The 18,030-nt window shown below is 39.7% G+C and overlaps 1 protein-coding gene and 1 long non-coding RNA gene across 2 annotated transcripts in view; both read left to right on the forward strand.

The window, feature by feature from the left end:
* Positions 1-248: 248 nt before the first annotated feature.
* On the forward strand, positions 249-4,689 carry LOC124157016. Its single transcript, XR_006864514.1, has 3 exons — positions 249-537; positions 628-691; positions 2,163-4,689. It is a non-coding gene; the product is annotated as an uncharacterized LOC124157016 (long non-coding RNA).
* Positions 4,690-5,175: 486 nt separating this feature from the next.
* Positions 5,176-18,030, forward strand: part of LOC124157015 (conserved oligomeric Golgi complex subunit 2) — a 113,570-nt gene continuing 100,715 nt past the window's right edge. Inside the window, exons 1-3 of the mRNA XM_046531480.1 lie at positions 5,176-5,547; positions 11,429-11,656; positions 12,284-12,532. Coding sequence (XP_046387436.1) covers positions 5,470-5,547; positions 11,429-11,656; positions 12,284-12,532 — 555 coding nt within the window. The 5' untranslated portion in view covers positions 5,176-5,469. The remainder of the gene's footprint in view (positions 5,548-11,428; positions 11,657-12,283; positions 12,533-18,030) is intronic.

Raw genomic sequence — 18,030 nt, forward strand, 5'->3', positions numbered from 1 at the left:
TTTTATTGCGAGGAATAATATAGATTCGAAATGTATTTGATAGATCACGTCATCTTGTAAATTAATTTCGGTTAATACCCGTAAATATACCTTATTTCCTTGAAACTCCGTGCAATATGTTCGTTAGCGACACGAGTGACGACTTTTGTAAACCCATTTAAATGCACGGTGTTTCACAACAACATGAGGCCCATTCGAGTATCCTCTTTTATAGTATTCGTGCATTCATCTTAGGGTGAAGGCACGGTCCCCGCACAGAGATGGGGGGGTGAGGACCGTCTCATGAGCCAATGAGAGCTGACCACAACGTCCTTGGGCGTATACTCACGAGAAGGATGCGCGCGGCGATACCCCCCACCACCCGCCACCTTCCCCCACCGCCGAATCGTGGGCGAACTTGTCACTCTTTGAAACAATTCAAATATAAACAGACCGTTGCAGTTTTGACACGTGGTGATTTGTGCCGGTTGACAGCGCAAGATAATTATTTTAACTTGGCTAATCAGGTTTTGGCGTTTGGTGTTTATTGGATACGAGGTAAGTGAAAGGTTAATCTACGGATAGCCCACTGAATGAAAGATATAATCGGCTTGTGATGTCCGTAGTAAATTCTATTTCAACTTACAGGGAGAATGGTTTGGACCCGATGCTGTGTCCCTGATTTGGGAGAAAACAAGAAACTCCGTTTTCGGTAAGGACCTTTTATTCCATATTTCATGTAATATTCACACAAGTGGCAGTTGTGGGAGTTTTTTCAAATCTTAGGGTTTAAACGCGAAGTTTCAACGTGTCTTATAGATACGTTCATACCTCAAAATGATCGGAATTATAATTGTTATAGCATGTGCTGGGTCATGTTAAACACATCACCTGTTTCGATTTACGAAAGAAGTTTTCTGTGTCACGTAATAAGACGTCATATGTCACCTACATCTAACATATAATTTCGGCAAGGTAGTAAGTCGTAAGAAATTAGCGCCAAGTGAACAAAAATGCGTATCAAATGTTGAGATAAAGCACATGTGACATCAGTCCAAATAGCATCGTATTTTGTATTCGTTGCAGTGAATTTTCATGTTTACATTGACATCGTTTTTCCGTGATACATTATCCCAGTACAGTATGACTGCAAGTCTCTTCCATTCAGAACGGTGACGATTTTTGACTAATTTAGGTCTATAGTTCATTTTTCCATGCTAAGACATTCATTGGAATTGTTGCTTTCTCAAGTTGTTTTATATAACAGTGGGATGATCATTCAGAGATACTGTAACTGATATCTATGCATAATTCTACTGGCAAGGAGACGTATTGAGAGTGATGTCCTCCATCTTAATGCCGATGTTAGTTTCTGAAAAGTGTATTCTCCGGCTCCGAAATTCTTTTATTCATAATGTCATTTCTAGCTGTTTTCCCCTCCATTAAATTTTCTTCGCAGCCCTCACACTGCCTTGCCAAAACACTCTACCGCTTCTTACTGAGGATGTCCTTCCATCTACCCTTTCTCATTTATGACATGCCTTCTTGCGCCCTTCAAAGGGTTTTGCCCCAGCAACCCTTCCTCCACGCCTCACCCTCGCTAATCCCTCAATGGGGCGCCGGGGCCCAACCATATGAAGAAGGGTGCAAAAGATAGACAAAGAGGACATCGAGAACGCCTTTAGCGGATTACTGGAATGCAGGGTCGTCGCACTTGTGGAAGTGGGAAAATTCCGGTTTGAGACACCGTTCTCAGTGCTGGGGTTTTTTCCACCTACAGCAATGCATGACAGCTGGGCCGTCTTTAATTTTGTAGGGGCATGTCATTCCTGAATAAACTTGAGTGACATGATGTGTGCAAATAAATACACTTGGTGAATTGCTGATAATTCTGCTCTTTAAGTGCTCTCGATTCGATACTTTCTTTTCTAATAAATTCTCTCCCAGGTGATATTGATCTGTTTTCGTTGACAATTAAAAATTTGACTCATTTGGCATCAAAATATTTAATGCATGAATGACTATATAGATGGGTAAATGTTTGTTTTTACATTTTTGTTTTATTTAAAATTGTAATTAATAATTTACCTAGTTAACTCTTAGTTGTTACATGTGCACTTTAAATTGGCAGTCCTTCTGTACCACTTAATTAAAATACAATAAAATAAATTAATTCTTTTCAGCTGGTAGCGGTGTTGAACCCCAGGCAGCCGACACTTCTGAGTTACTGTCATTCATTGCCATTCATGGTGCAACAGTGTCAACAGCTACCTTAGCGGTAAGCGCTGTTAACCAACTGAGGCAATGGAAGTCATTCATACCTTGGTTCTTGAATACTATTGCAAAAAGAGGGGTGGGAAATATTAATTACATGAAGGGATTATCGTCTTTATGGGGGTTGGGTTTTCACTTTTGAATTAATTTATGTGCTTAAGGGGGGTTCCCTTTTATTATTCTTTTTCTTCTTGATTACAACATTTATTTATTTTATTTATTTATTTCACACACCACCGAAAACAGCACTGCTCGGCCTTTACATCGGGGTTGATAACATTTTAACAATCACAAACATCCATGCCCTGGATAAGGGTAACTTACCCAGGCGGGACTCGAACCCGCGACCTTCGGATTGGCAGGCGAGGACTTTACCCCGCCGCCACCGAGGCCGGCCATCACTTTATTTGGAATCAATTTGTATTGTTTTTTATGATGACCATGGGATTTTACTCCAAATTTCTAAAACGATCTGCATTTTCGATGTCCTTGCCGCCCAAATAATCTAGGTTACATATCTCATAATTAAGCCTGCTTACACACACATGGAACTATGATGCATGTGTACCAACAACAGATACACTGTCTCACCAAGTTTCTCTTCCATGAGTCTTTCCTATGCCTTTTTAAGACAACTTAAATTTAAACAAAGATCTTTGTTTAATTTTAAGTTGCAAATGACCCAGTTGTCGACGCACCACTTAAAATGCATTTCAATTTTAAGTTTCCAGCTAATGCAAACAACACGCTACACTCACAATGTAAAAATGTGCCCAAAATTAAATGAACTCTAAACTGGAGGGTTTTAATGAACAATGGTTCACTGGAATGGCTTTTGAATGCACTTGTGGCACCCAGTAATGTGTATCATGTGCCCATCAAAATTGAGATGGAAACAATTGAGTGATCAGTACTGTGAGATGTTGTAATCAAGAATATTGGTCCATTTGTCCTGACTCAATTAACATTTAGGATAAGTGTCATTGAATTGTTTTTGAGTTTCCTGTATCATTCATTCACAGTATCTTTGATGATGTTTAAACTTAGTTTCCTTCGATCTGCATCTGTGCAAGATCTGGCACTGTTGACAATACTTGATACACATGTGAGCACATGCAGTGCATTTGTTAATGACATGGTAGAAAAAGGATGAACCCTGAGTACATGGGTGACAGGCATGGAGGAGATAGTCACACATTCAGTTACCATGGCTTTGGGTGATGAAGGGGGCTTCAACAGTTGTTGCCCAGTAGAAATTGCTTGAAATATGCTGAGAGTATATCTGAGTATAAGAGATGCAGTGGATGGTGTTGCAGATAAACACAATTCAATGACTTATTTGGTATTTATGTACAATGCTTTTGTTGCAAAGTGAAAGTGTTTTTAGATTTCTTTGAATCCCTTATAATATTTGTGTAAGTGGCAGCTTTTAATTTTGCTTTTTGTGTCTCATACTGTTGACATGTAATATTATAGTGAAAGTGCTACTGTGTATGTTTCATTCCAAGATTTTGCTCACTTTCATCTGTTGAGGGTTTCCAATGAAGCTCAATTTCAATTAATATTTTGCTAAGCATGCTGTATTAGAAGCACAGAATTCCATAGTTTCCACGTTGAACTAATTTGGATGGTCAATAGATGCACATTTGAAGTAATGCTTAGTTTTTTCCGTATGTTTAATGGCTGTTAATAATTCTTGGGTTTCAAACTGGGTAGTATGCTCCATATCCTCTTTCAGCATTTCTATGTGCAATGCGTCCATTGTCATTAGGGATTCAGGAATCCAATGCCATTCTGATTGTGCCCCAGATTTTTATACAGATTACTGTGGTTGCCATATCAGCATCTTGAGAATCAGGATGGCATTGGATTCCTGAATCCCTGAGGGCAATCGATGAGTTGCTCATAAAAATGGTGGAAGGAGACGTGGAGCATCTTACCTGTGATTGAACCTGAGAAATCTCTATTACAACATACACATTTTGTCAAAGTATATAAAATGAAACTCCTATGTTATTATTGTATCCATATTTAAACATGCACAACGGCAAATTATTGCTTTATGCTAATATTGTGTAGGAGAGCTACTACAAATTAATGATGTACATCAGTGTGGTCATGGTAAAATTAGAAGTGCCGGAGCGCACTTACCTTAACTTTTTGTTAGAAATATTACTCTATGTGTTTTTATCCATTGTTATTCTTGACATTTTAGTATAAATGTTGTTTTGATTATGAATGTATGCATTCGAAATTTTGAAGCAACAAAATTGATGAAGGGTTAAGCTTGAAAACTGAAACTTAAAATTGAAAAAGGGTTGTTAACCAGTGCCGGAACGGCGTTATGGTGCATTTGGCACCATGACACCTCTGATGTACATGGAATAATATTTCTAATAGGAGTTCTCTGATAGTGAAATGTCAAGTAGTGTGTAATCATATCATAAGTTTCTTTAAATATTTCTTTCATGAATGGTACAGTACAATGTACTCTTAATGTTCATTTTTAAACGACATTATCGTCGTTAATTATGGTGTATTTGGTGTTGATATGGTTCAAAATTTGTTGTTTTAATTAATGTTCTAAGTTCATTATCTGCTTTTGAATGCAATTTTGTAAAGTGTTGTTATACTTGTGGTAATTTCAGAATTTATTGTTTAAATAAATGAATTTTTCATTAAAATATTACAGCATTTAAGTGTTTTATTACATTTATTCTCCTCTACCTGAATTTATTTGGTAAAAGTGGTTTATATTGGTGGACGGTACTGGGACCTGCAGGTAAATCAATTCAAAAAGCCCTCCTTGCCGGCTGTATTCTCGACCAATCACAGCTCCTCACGATATTCTGGAGGTGGGGTGGGGAGAATAGGAAAGTCCCGGTTTTTAACGTGGAGTGTCGCTGCCGTGGGTGAAGGGTTGTTGGTGACAGTGCGACCGGGTATCACAATTATTTGTGTTATTACTTTTTCGTCATTGGTAGATGATTGATTTCCGTCGTCAATGGTATGGGTTTTTGTGTTAAAACTTCGGTAATCTCTGTGATTTGTGGTGTCTTGTTTTTGTGGAGTTTGAGATGATGAGTTCAAATATCAGATGATTTCTGCATCCTATCGGTAATAGCTGGGTTTCGGTTAGTTTGATCGCATTTACACAGTTGTATGTACACGGAGATTGGAATAACCTGATGATTTAGATCTCTGCAACTGCATGAAATGGCAAAGGAAATGGAGGGCTACTCATTACCTATCAGTTCCGTCGATTTGTGCTTCGATGGCAATGTTTTTGTCCAGGTGAGAAAAGTGCCTTGTTTCCAATTCATTTTGAGGAATCATCGTCTCGATCATTCCTTGAGAAATCAACCATAACTTTAGATTTAAGTCATTCGTTAGCATTAACATACATATTAATGAGTTTTTTTGTTCATTACATATTTACTTTAGCAGACCTGTAGATCTTCGGAAAAATTATTGATTTGCGGATACTTTACTAATTGTAGTAGACCATCCCCACACAGAAAATAAACGTCTATTAGGTATCTAAAAGATATCTACATATAGATAAATAGTTATCTAATAGACATCTGCCGTAGATATCTATTAGATATATTATTGTCAAAACAACAGCATGTCTATAATAGATATCTAAAGTATAGATGTCTAATTAATAGCTATACTTTATCTAGTAGATGTCTCATGTCCAATGGATATATCTATCTGGAGAGATCTCTAAAAATAAAATTTATTTGCAAGCCTCAGATGTGGTCGTTTTAGTTCTCTTGAAACCAAATTAGACGAGTATGTCACTTGTCTATTTCTCCAAAGTCAGTGAGGGAAAATGAATGGTACAACTTGAATAGCTTATCAAAGAAAGAAGAAGATATAATTACACAAAAATTTATTTTTCATAAAATAACAATTTGGGATGCTAAGGGGAGCAGCAATGGCTCTATTTCTGCTCAATCCATTGCTGCTGATCTATTATCACCCTCTTCTGCATCTTCCTTTCTCCTGTAACCAAAAGAAACAATTGTTGGATAGAAGATAACTTTTAGATACTTTAGTATAGATATTTTTTATACACGCACTCATGGACACACTCAAAATTAATGGATTAGTTTTCTGATAAAGTATGCAAAAGAACATTCCTTTACATCTTTACAGAATTATTTACTCAATTTGTCCCTGGAGCAAGGACACACCCTAATCTACTTAAAGCCCATAGCACTTTAAAAGTTAATGAGCATAGCTCCTTTTCAGCCCATGCGGAGGAGCTAAACTCTGCCATTTACGAGCGATGGCTACAATCTGATTTTCTGTCACACCTTTACACCCTGCATTCTGGCGTACAGCACCTGCAAAGCAATTGCAATGAAACATTCCAAAGCTTTAATATTTAAAGTCTGTCAACAAATTCTTACATAGGAGAATTTTTTTAAAAGGTTAATTCTCCATCAACCTCTTTCCACGACCACCCATCCAACTGTATTGTGCCTATACACTGTTGCACATGACCTTCCTCAACAGACTCCTAATACCTGATCCTAGATCACTCCCACCAAGTTGAGCCAGGGCACGCTCCTGTAATATTTAAATGGATAATTGTAATTCACTCAAACAAATAAGGAAACTATGATGCATTTTTAATTGAGGAGAATTATTAAAGGAGAACAGAAGCTGCTGCCAAAAACTGCTGTTTGAAGACTTGCTGAGAGAGAAGTCCATCAGCAGAGAATGTAAGCTCCACTGAGAAGGCATCAGAAACGTCAACATGCTTTTGAATCAGTTTGGTCTCACCACTGTGCCAGTATTCACCCGGAGGAACAGATCGTGTCATGGTGCCCTTGGGTGTGCGGAGAAGAGTTTTTGGGTACTAGGGCATCATTCCACATTTATACTTCCTGAGAAATCCTAGTACATATATCATACGTCATCATGCATCATGTTGTGCTTGAGGACTATGTTGGTCAAGTCATTCTTCATGACATGGTTGAGTGGAACATCATTTCCCTAGATTGCCTCCTCTTCTTCACTATGCTCAGCATCTAAAAGGATATCAATCTCACTACTGGATACTCTGTCCTCTAATTAGCAAATTCAAGCAGTGGGTACAATCTCCATTATCATCATGCATACATTCATCAGTGGCAGCCAATGCACTTTTCACAGTCATAGTTCCAATTACCATGTACAATTTTCCACTCCTGACATGGTAGCTGGTTCTGCTTCTACTGCTAATACTGTATAATCATATTCAGACTCCTGGCAATGGCTACCAGAATCACTTGAAGGACCACTTGAGTGTACAGGACATGAATATCCTGGGGAAAACAACCATCAGCAGCACCAGTTTCCTCTTTAGCATAAGAATTAATTGAGTTGACACAAGCCTCTACTTCCTCATGAGCATGCCTACGTATTGTTCGAGCACAAATGATACTCTCTGGTGCTGTCCATGGCCTACCTCTTTTGGGTGCTTTTTCTTCATTAGCCATGATCACTTAACTTTGATGAGTTATATACCAAAGAACTGGATATACTTAAAAGATCTACAACAAAAGAAAAAAATGTGTTTGAAGTTGCCTAGCAGAGGGTAACTTACATAAAATGATTGCCTAGATTTAATCTAGCTTTACAGAATATTTTTGCTGTTCAAGAAGTCATTTCTGCTCTATTACTACAATGTGGATCTCTTGAATATCTTTATAAGAGATACGTGAAAATGTCACTTTCAAGAGCTGTAAATATATAAAATTTACAAAAAATCTTGCTTGTACCGTTTTTCATTGTCATCATCCACAGGGAAAGGCCATGCGAATACAGACTCAGAATACAGTTTAAAGTAATCATTAATGTATGAGCAAAGATCCTGAGGAAAATATGTCATGAGTCCGGCATTCCTTTTTCTAAAAAATTCTTATTCTTGAACGATGGAATAAAATGGCATCTTTTTCGAGACAGAAATTACATGATGTATAGGAGAGATAAGGTTGTATTTATGTGATTAAACAATATTGGAGCTTGCATTATCTCACCGTACTGTATGCTACTGGTTAGTGGGGTATAATAACAAGTATAATACATATTTTCTTCCACATTATGGTTCATGTAATTTTAACAGCTTAGTTTTTACAAGGTGGAATATAGACACCCCTGTGGTAAGGACCAGTGTTGGGGTTGCCACCTCTCGCCGGAATTTTATCCCGGAATTGCTGCACCGAGTCAAGAAAGGAACACAGCTGGACATCAGAGAACAGTTGGAAATTTTAAAAATTGTAAAGAGGAAACCATTGCTAATGACCACCTTTTCCCTTTCCACTCCCCCCTCCTAGACATTCCACTATTACACCCCAAAAAATCCTTGTGACGCCAACCCACGCTCCTCTCTGTAACTACCTCTGGTTTTTTCCCCTATCCCTTCCCACCTTCACCCTTACCGTCACTTACCCCTCCCCTCTCCCCTTCAATCACCCGACCAGAGAGTATATATCCCGGCAAATTCTTATGTGTATCACTAGTCTTGAAAATGGTACAGTGTAACCGAAACTAGTCGGCAATAAAGTGTGTGTTTTGTAGAAAAGCAAAGTAATTTCCTTCCAACCATATAATGGAATTCTAAGTAAAGGCCTCAACAATTCAGTGCATATGAAGGTATTAAATATGTCAGAAAGGGAACCAGCAATGACTTTCGCAATATGCAAAATAATAGGCGTGGGTATACCATCAGTAGCTGCTCATCAGCTGCTGGCTAACTATTTTTATTGGAGTAAATAATGTGAATAATTTCAAGTTGCGTTGGTTGGGAAGAGAAAAATGCTCTGTTTGGGGTTGACTACTCTGATGTCAATGATGGACTTCAGGGTTGAAAGTGAGTGACAGTATTGTTTATTGAAGTTGTCTGCAGTGATTGATGGATCAGAACAGGGAGTGTCATGGAAGAAGGTTGTGGAGGGGGTCAGAGTTCCACAGGAGGATTTTGTGTTATCTTTGATCACTTTCCATGAAGTCTTTATAATGTTTGAATATTTTATGTATGTATCAATTTTAATCATACGTTCTTTATTTACAATAAATTTAAGGTCTTTCCTGAGTACTTTGTAACTGGGAATTAATTCATGTTTACCATTTTTTAACAGGGAGTAGAGGTTGCGAACATGAGCAGCAAGTTTAAGAACATTCTCAGAATATATCTTTTCCTTTAGGGTAAAGATTCTGCTTTTTTCATATTCAGTGGATTGACATAGTACATATTAGCAGAGATTTACAAAAGTTAATCAGGGAGTCCCAGGACTCCAAAGTTGGAAATTTGAGTGTGTCGAAGTATAGGACAAAGAACAATACACAATTTGTGTTTTAGATACAACATTGAAGCATACAATTTTGAAGCTAGCAAATTAGACCATTCAACTGATTTGCCGCATAGTCTGGTAGTATTATTTTCAAATCTAAAGTCAATAACTGAAATATTTGATCTATAGTACCTTTAAACCACCCCCTTCAATTTTTATGAATTAATGAGTTCATTGCTCCAAGTGATTGCTGTGAACTTCTTCTAATAGTTATGCTGTGGAATGTACCAGTTGAAATCAATGGAGGGTAAACAATAGTTTGTATTAATAATAGAATTAGAGCTGAGCAGTTCATGTTTACAGAATTATTCCCTGTTGAAAGAAACACATGCAATTGTCATCTTCTATTCTCGACCTAGGTTTTTAATTTTCTTTTACATCATCTTCAAGATGCAAAATAGTTCAAAATGGTTTGTTGTGCATTCATTTTTTACATTTTTATTAACTTTATTGGGTGGAGAAGGGGAAGAGGGTGGAACAATCTGCAGAAGAAAGTGAATGGAATAATCTGTGTTAAAATTAATTTGTTAAATATGGGAAACAGGAGCATGTAAAAATCAATTTTTCCAGTTTACAAGTGAAGAAGGCATTTTTGAATATGCTAAGCCTTTGGAATTGCTCTCTTCCTTTTTATTATTACTATTTGTTCATGAAGGATTACCATAAGCATTACACTCTTTCATGCACCCTGCCTTTAATGCTAAATATGGCTTGTGCATCATCCATGTGGAATGGGATGTTAGTTGTAAGAAATGGCTTTACCTTAATGAGAGATGTAGGCCCTAAGATGACAATTCATAGTGAAAGTTTGAGGGAAAACACCTGAGCATGTTTTTTTATAGGAGTTTTTTTTTTCGGATAATACTGCAGTTAGCTGAGCTTTTCTTTGTTAGAGATATTCTTTAGGCTCTCAGTATCCTTTTTAATACTCTCGAGGACTAATTTTTCAACATAATCATTAGTTTGAGGCATTACTTGGTGAAATTCCTTCATTTTAAAATTACAAAATATTAATTTCTCATCTATATAATTTTGGATGGCCAATTTTGTTGTAGTGCTGCATCATCTAGATTCATGTCAGTGACTGAATTATGGCACATATACATATATTGTGGTTTTTAGACCCACTTCCACATATTCCTTTGTACATACATGCCCTATCCGCTCCCACTTCTCACCCCCACCTTCCCTCGTTCCCTTTTCAACTTCATATTACTTGTTACATCTTGAATTTTGCTGAAATGCACCCATTACCGTAATGGTTTTTTTCTTTCCCACCCCCCTCACTTGCCTATACATACCCTTTGATGTATCAATCTAATTTTGCCACCATATTTGACTGAAATTAAGTTACTGTTTTGCTATGTCTTTATTGTAAAAAATTAATGTTTAGAAAGAATTCAAGCATATTTTTTGCACTATGTAAGTTACTGGCTCTTGTTCTTTAAAAAATGGCATGTAATGACTTACTTAAAGGAGAGTGTGAAAAAGTGAAGAGGGGAAATGAAGATTTTTGTTTGGGGATTTGTAATCTTGTGATATCCTTTATTTCATCTGAAATGGGCAGTGCTGCTCACCAAGAATTCATTTTCTCATTGTTTGAACCTCATCTCAGTGGACCTTCTCATTCCTTTCCTCGCTTTTGATCTTCCTGAGAGCTCTACTCACCACCCTCAGCTATTCTTGCTCCTACTGCTGTGACACCACTCACTGTAAAGCTCCTACTTTTCGCGACCCTTTACCACTCAAGTGTTTGAAGCCCCGTGTGTAAATATTTAATCTAGTTTAATCCTTTGCATTGTGTTAATCCAAAAACTTGTTTGCAGGCTCACTTTTCAGCCGACCTGTTTCTCCAAGAGCAGAGAGGTAGAGCGACCCTGGAGACGATGCGAGATGATTTAGGCTCATACCTCAAAGTGCTTCGCTCAGCAACACTTGACCTCATTGACCATGACTACGCTGACTTTGTTGGTCTCTCGAGCAGCCTCGTAGGACTGGATAAAGCTGTCGGAAAGATACGAGATCCTTTGGGACAGCTGCGTGAGGAAGTGATGGTGAGTTCCCATTCATCCCATGGTAAGGCTCACTTAAGTCATCAATTTGATGGTAAAACCTCTGCCAAAATGCTGGTTATTAAAGTGACCTTGATTGCCGGGTGGTACATACAAACATCTGCCCATTTGTCTCACTTTGTTTTGCCTCCAATTTTTTTATATTATTGTGTATTTGGGCGTAGTTTGGGAATTTGACTGAGGCAGTTAGAGCAGCCTCCTATATATCTGGGAGGAACACTTCAAGGTTAAAGTGTTCCTCCCTTGAAAAATCTCTTAAATTGAATATTCTCTGAACTTTCGAGATTAGGCCTGATTTCTGATAACATTTTCGATTTTCTGAGTTGTTGAATATTTCTGGGGAGGTTACAACCTCAAACTTCAGCCTCAGCAGAGGCACAAGTACCCCTGCTAGGATCACCATAGCTTCGCCCTCTTTCATATCCCTTGTTGCTCTGGCCTGGAGATATCATATTACATTTGTAGGCTTGTAGGTTTGCTGCATGTAATCCTAGAAATGATCCTCCTCCTGAAAATAAATAAATTTGTGGAAATCCTCAGCTGTGGTCATGCGAATATTCCAAATAATTTGAATGCGTTCTTGTCAAGTAATGGTTGTTGCAACAACAGGCCATCATGAGCAGCCTGGATGAGGCATTGAGAGGGATGAAGGCCCAGTTGGAGGAGCGCAGAGCATTGAGGGCAAAGCGTAGGCAGCTGGAGGCTCGGCTGAATGCCATTGGCTGCTTGCGTCTCCTTGACAAGAGGCTGCTCTTGCCGTGTTTGGATGGATTGCCTGTCGCAGAGAGGTCTGCTCCCGCTTTCAACCAACTCACCTTCTGCATGGAGAAATGTCCCCCTGATGATCAGCTCAATCTGGTAATGTATTTGCCAGTTGTGGATTCACTCTTGTTATTACCTTTGCATCTTGTGTTTCTGGGCTGAGGACTAGAGTAGACTCTCATTATTATAAAGTTGACTTTGAATTTCACAAGTTCCTAATAACCAAAGTATTACATTTTTTTAGAGTGATTTTTCCATGGTGATGGTTTGATCTCTTCATTTCTCTCGGGTTTTCTTCCGCATCAGATGATAGAAACTTTTTTAGTGTTTTTGCAATTTTGTCTGACATTCCGGCAATGAAAGGCATGGTGACATACAAGTTGTGTGATTATTCTTCCCCTCATTCTGTCTTCATCTCGATGGTTTCTGTTGGGGGTTTGGTGTCGCTTTTCCTTATCCCTCACGATTCCTTATAGGATTAATTCTATCATGTAGTTATTTTTCTGCAGTGTTGCTGTGAGATGCTTTACCTCCATATAGAGGGATTTTTCATCAGAGATCTTGTACGATCTATTGATTTGTGTAGCCAATAATGAAGATGGCCACCACTGTATGTGCCTCTCGCTCAAAAACATGGTGTGGTCAGTAGATACAATTGCATGGGTTGTCGATTGCTTTAAAAACTATTTTGAACAGGTAAAACGGGTGTATATTAGCTTGCAAAAATAACTAAAGTTTCTCTATGTCATCTAAAGTGTCATCAAAAGAAGTAAAAAAATTGATTCAAAATCGAGAAAAATTTCTCTGAGCCGATAACTGCGCATAGACACCCAAGCTCTGCCAAAACAATGCATGACGTCATAGGTGCCTAAACTGCTGTCGGGAGTAGGGAAATACACTGAGCGCATGATGTAAACATTGTTTTGAGAGAGGATTTAGCTGCTCATCGCCACTTGTGTATGTGCTGTTATTCTTAGTAAGTTTTCCTCTTGCTATTGTGCCATGATTATAACTTGAGGTACTAAAAATGCGACATCGGGATGATGAAGTACAAGCGTTTCACTTCGTATGTTTTAGTTATCAGAAAAATAGATGATATGCTGCTGCTCATTCGAATAGTACACCTGAAATTGATGCCACGGCCCTCATGGAATTTGTTATGACAAATTATTGCCATACGTCGGCAGAAAATCGAGACATATGAGAAACTTGTAATATTAGAGGATAACGATTGTCAGCTTACGAGCCATGCTGTGGAATTTGTAACGCCGCATTAGCGGAGAAGTCTCCTCCGTCCTACGTTGGTCCGATTCTCTTCCTGCTGAAAATCCATCACGAAAACATAGCTGGAGAGCCTTAATCACAGATAAAAGCACTTAACTCCTGTGAAAAACAAATAATCTGTTGCTCTGCGTTCTTTTCAAGTAAGTAGTGGGGTTTGGAAAGATAATTCCAATTCAGAGAGAACCAGAAAAGCACTGTATATGATAATGAAAAATAACTTTTAGGCAATTATCTATGAAAAGCATTGGACAGTGAAAGATATACAAGGCATGCACTAATTGTTAAAAGAAACTTTTATTTCATGATAATGTGACAGAGTTTCACCATTTCATTTGTTTCACGTATACAAATTCACAGCAAAATAGTCTGACAATTCACATGTGAGATAGTGAATCGGTTACGCTGCTAACACACACAGGCTACAATGTATTTCAATAATACCGTATAAGCTTGTGTAAGGGGCGCACCCCTATTTTGAGGATCGAAGCTATAAAGAAAAAAAATTTTGCGACATTTTTTTTATCCTATCGTGCGGTGTTGCAGACGTATGCCTGGAATTTCGACAGTTATCGAAATGTCCTCTTTCAGTACTATTTGAAAGAGGAAATTTTGATAACTGCGGCGGCATAAGAGGGAGTAGAAAGAGTTCCGATCCTCTCTTTGCATACGCCATCGCTCTATGTTGCTTGTCCTACTCACGAACAATTTTGTTTAAAAGCTCTCGCAGGAGTATTGCAATAGAATCGCAGCCGTGGAAAATTTTATGGCAAAACACGACAGGCAAATGGCATGAGCTTTCCCAAGAGATTGCACAACAATCAGGGCAATCTCAGCGCCGTAGGATAATAACCACGTCGTAGATTTAAGGCCCCTTGCACACGCACCGATTTAGGACGGCCGGTAAAATATCGGCCGTCCACATTCCAATAGTGAACAATGGGAGAGCATTGGAGCTTGCACACGTACCGACCACACGCCGGCACCGGCAAAATGCCGGTTAGCTGCCGGCTATTGTCACTGTGGATCGCCGACGCCGGCTCAAAAACTTAGCAACATATCGTTTGACCGGTAAAAATCCGGCGTGTGTGCAAGCATCGCTTCGCCGGTAAAATATCGGCCAATATTTTACCGGCCGTCCAAAATCGGTGTGTGTGCAAGGGGCCTAACGGAACTACACTCGGCTCTCCATCAGCTAATGCCTCTGCCGTTTTTTTCCTTTCTGAGACTCCACAGGAAAATATCAAGTCACAGGGGAACAATGGAAACGTGTTTCATCCCTACCCCATTCCACCAACTGACCTTTTTCGGTCTACAAGGTTCAATTCCCCGAGTTTCTGGAGGTCAAATGCTACGTGAGTCACCTTCTGAGCTCGAAGATATCCCGATATCTTTCAGCAATTGTATGACACGCACGAGGTTCTAAAAAGAATTAGACCTACCGCAACGTATATCTTACAGCATTTAAGTTTTTTGAGCTCTAATTGATTGACACAAAGATTTATAGCTAAAATAAGGCTACTAATATTCAACATAGTCCAAACAGCACAATTTCGGAAGAAACAAGCGTAGCATAAGCGCATTCAAACAAGACGAGATGGACTGGAAACCCAGGCAATGCAAACTGCGTATATCACATTGCTGCGCCTTCGCTCCTTCGCTTTAAAGGCAACGACGTCACATGCAAGATCGGACGTGTTCTTCCCTTGCTCCTTCGCTCGTAGCTTTAAATACGGAGGGGAGGGAGCCCTCTTCCCCTCGACCTCTCCTTCAGCGCTCTTCACTTATAAGCATTTCCGATTTCTTCTATCCACCATTAAGTCCAACAATGAGCACACTCGTTCGATTTTTTTCAACCCCAGGTTTTGACACCAATATTACTATATGCAGTATAAATGCCGCGGGATGCCCACTCGTGGCAATAAATTTAGAGCGCGCTCCGGAGCGAATCACCCCGCGCGATCTTTTCAATGTTCACCTCTGGGGTACCGACTTGACGGCGCGATGCTTGCAAGAAATTCAAACCGGAGCATTTTAAAAATACGTCACTAAGGGAGAAACTCCCCTGCCTGCCGCTTGATTTTGACCCAGGGTTTCAGATGACTGACTCACGCTGAAAACCAAGGCCACTCAGTTCCCCTTGAACTTGCCACCGGTGAAGGGGAGGGGGGGAAGATAAGAAGTTTGTGTAAGAGGCGCACCCCCATTTTCGGCTGCAATATCTGGGAAAAAAGGTGCGCCTCTTACACGCGCTTATACAGTACACCCATCCCTTACATAGCATTATTTTGATATAGCACAAATTCGTTCCTCGGGGAAATATCAAAACGCAGTGTAGCCTAATCTAAAAACTTTAAAGCTCTCATCATAAAACATGAACTTGCACCAAGTACACACGAAATTGGTATTATTTTATGCATATTAATTGTATTGCTTGCCTAAAATCTTATTTTTTGTTTATATATTGTAACCAGCCCGTTCAATGGGTCCTCCCTTCCCCTGATGCCTACGTCCCAAGGAAGTGGTTATTTGCAAGAAATAAAAAAAATTGGAAAATTTTGAAATCCCAGGTGGGTGTTGGGGTTCGCCCACGAGTAAAATACGCTGATGATTCGGATGGAAATGACGGTTAGCCACCTTACAATACAGAAATAACAACTTATCATAGCATCAAAAAAGAATTGTTGAACAATGAAAGGACCAAGTTATAACAACCACAGATAAATTAAAAAAAAATCCCTTTTCCCACACACGAACAGTGTTCACTGTATACGAGGAGGGGGGGTCTTCACTGGGGGGGGGGGAATGGAGTGCAGATACTTTACGTTCTGTCCTTGACGTTACTGCGTCCGTACGGCTCCGCCGTGTCGAACTTCCTTTCCTTGGTTTCACTCACCACTCACTACAACATCGTTGCACTCTTTTTTCTGTCCTCGGTCCTCACCCGCCGCGCCTTTTTATGCCGTCCCTAGGGACGGCGGCGTGCGAAAACCAGCCATGCTATCGAATCATCCGATTCGATAGCCCGCGAGTTCAAAACAAAGCATACAACATAAAATAAAATGGTTGGTGGCTAACCGTTACAATATATTAATCAAAATCCATTGCTGTGATATGGCCAAAAGCATTACTCGTCATTGGGTCCAGGTAGCCGGCCTACCGAAGTAATTTATGTCGTCTCCTTGACGGCCTCCGAAACTCTGCCTCCGAAATCAGCCTCCGAACCAGCCATTGAACCAGCCATACCTGGAGAGCAACACTTATATAGCTAACACGGCGGAGGAATACCTACTCCTTGGCAATCAAGGGGAAAGGGTGCTGAGGCACCAGTTCGCAGCTTGGAGTGAGAAGTATTACCTTAGTCCTATCACAACTATCTCTCCCTCCAACACCTCATCCCACTATGACTCTCCCCTCCATGAATTCCAATGAATTTCTGAGTGATGTCTCCAACCCAGAAGATTGAGGGGAAAATTCCGGCCTGCACGCTGTTCCCCCCTCCTTCCCCGGCAGGGATGATTGATGCTTGGCGGAGCTGCGAGTCAACAGGGGCGATTTTTGAGGGCAGATTCGCAGCTGATTGAACATCGCCCTATTACCCCTCCACTCCTATGCAAAATCCCTCCCCTCCACCCTGACACGTTTTGGAGTACGCAAGGCCTCTTTTTGCTTGGGTGCTCATGGTGGACGGCTGGCGTGGCTGACATGGGTGGTTTCAGCAAAATTATACAGCTTGTACTTAGTTTGGTAATGTTTCCTATGGGATCATTAGTTTTCATCATTGTTTTCTGTAATAATTCTGATTTTGAATACTTCTACTTCAAATAGATATTGATTGAAAATAACTGTTAAATTTTTGATAATTGTTTCTTGTGTGCTGATTTCTTGTTTGTGGAGTCTTTCCCTGAACCAGCTTGTGACCAACGATTGGAGTTCCCTATGTCTGGGGCTCACATGCACAATCTTCGAGATTTAACGACGTAACGCCACAAGCCAGTGGAAATGAGTTTTTTTTTTAGCAATACGGTTTGAGACGTAATTTTTGCCGTCATAGGTTATCGGGCAATTGACTTCCAGGTAATGGGTCTACGCTAAAGCCTTCAAGGTCATTGGTATTCATGGGGGAGAAATGGAGCGATGGCCGAGTTGCATATGAATAACATCAACACAGAAAAGGGTCCGCTATAGAGTCTCAAACACAATGGCTTCATTCCCTCCCAGCAGTCGTAGGCCCACGGCATCTCAGGAATACAGTGCAGCAGTCGAAGGTAATTTTGATAGAGCCATACAGAGTATAAACCAAGAGAGCAATT

The sequence above is a fragment of the Ischnura elegans genome, chromosome 4 (genome assembly GCF_921293095.1).
Source record: "Ischnura elegans chromosome 4, ioIscEleg1.1, whole genome shotgun sequence".
NCBI lineage: Eukaryota > Metazoa > Arthropoda > Insecta > Odonata > Coenagrionidae > Ischnura > Ischnura elegans.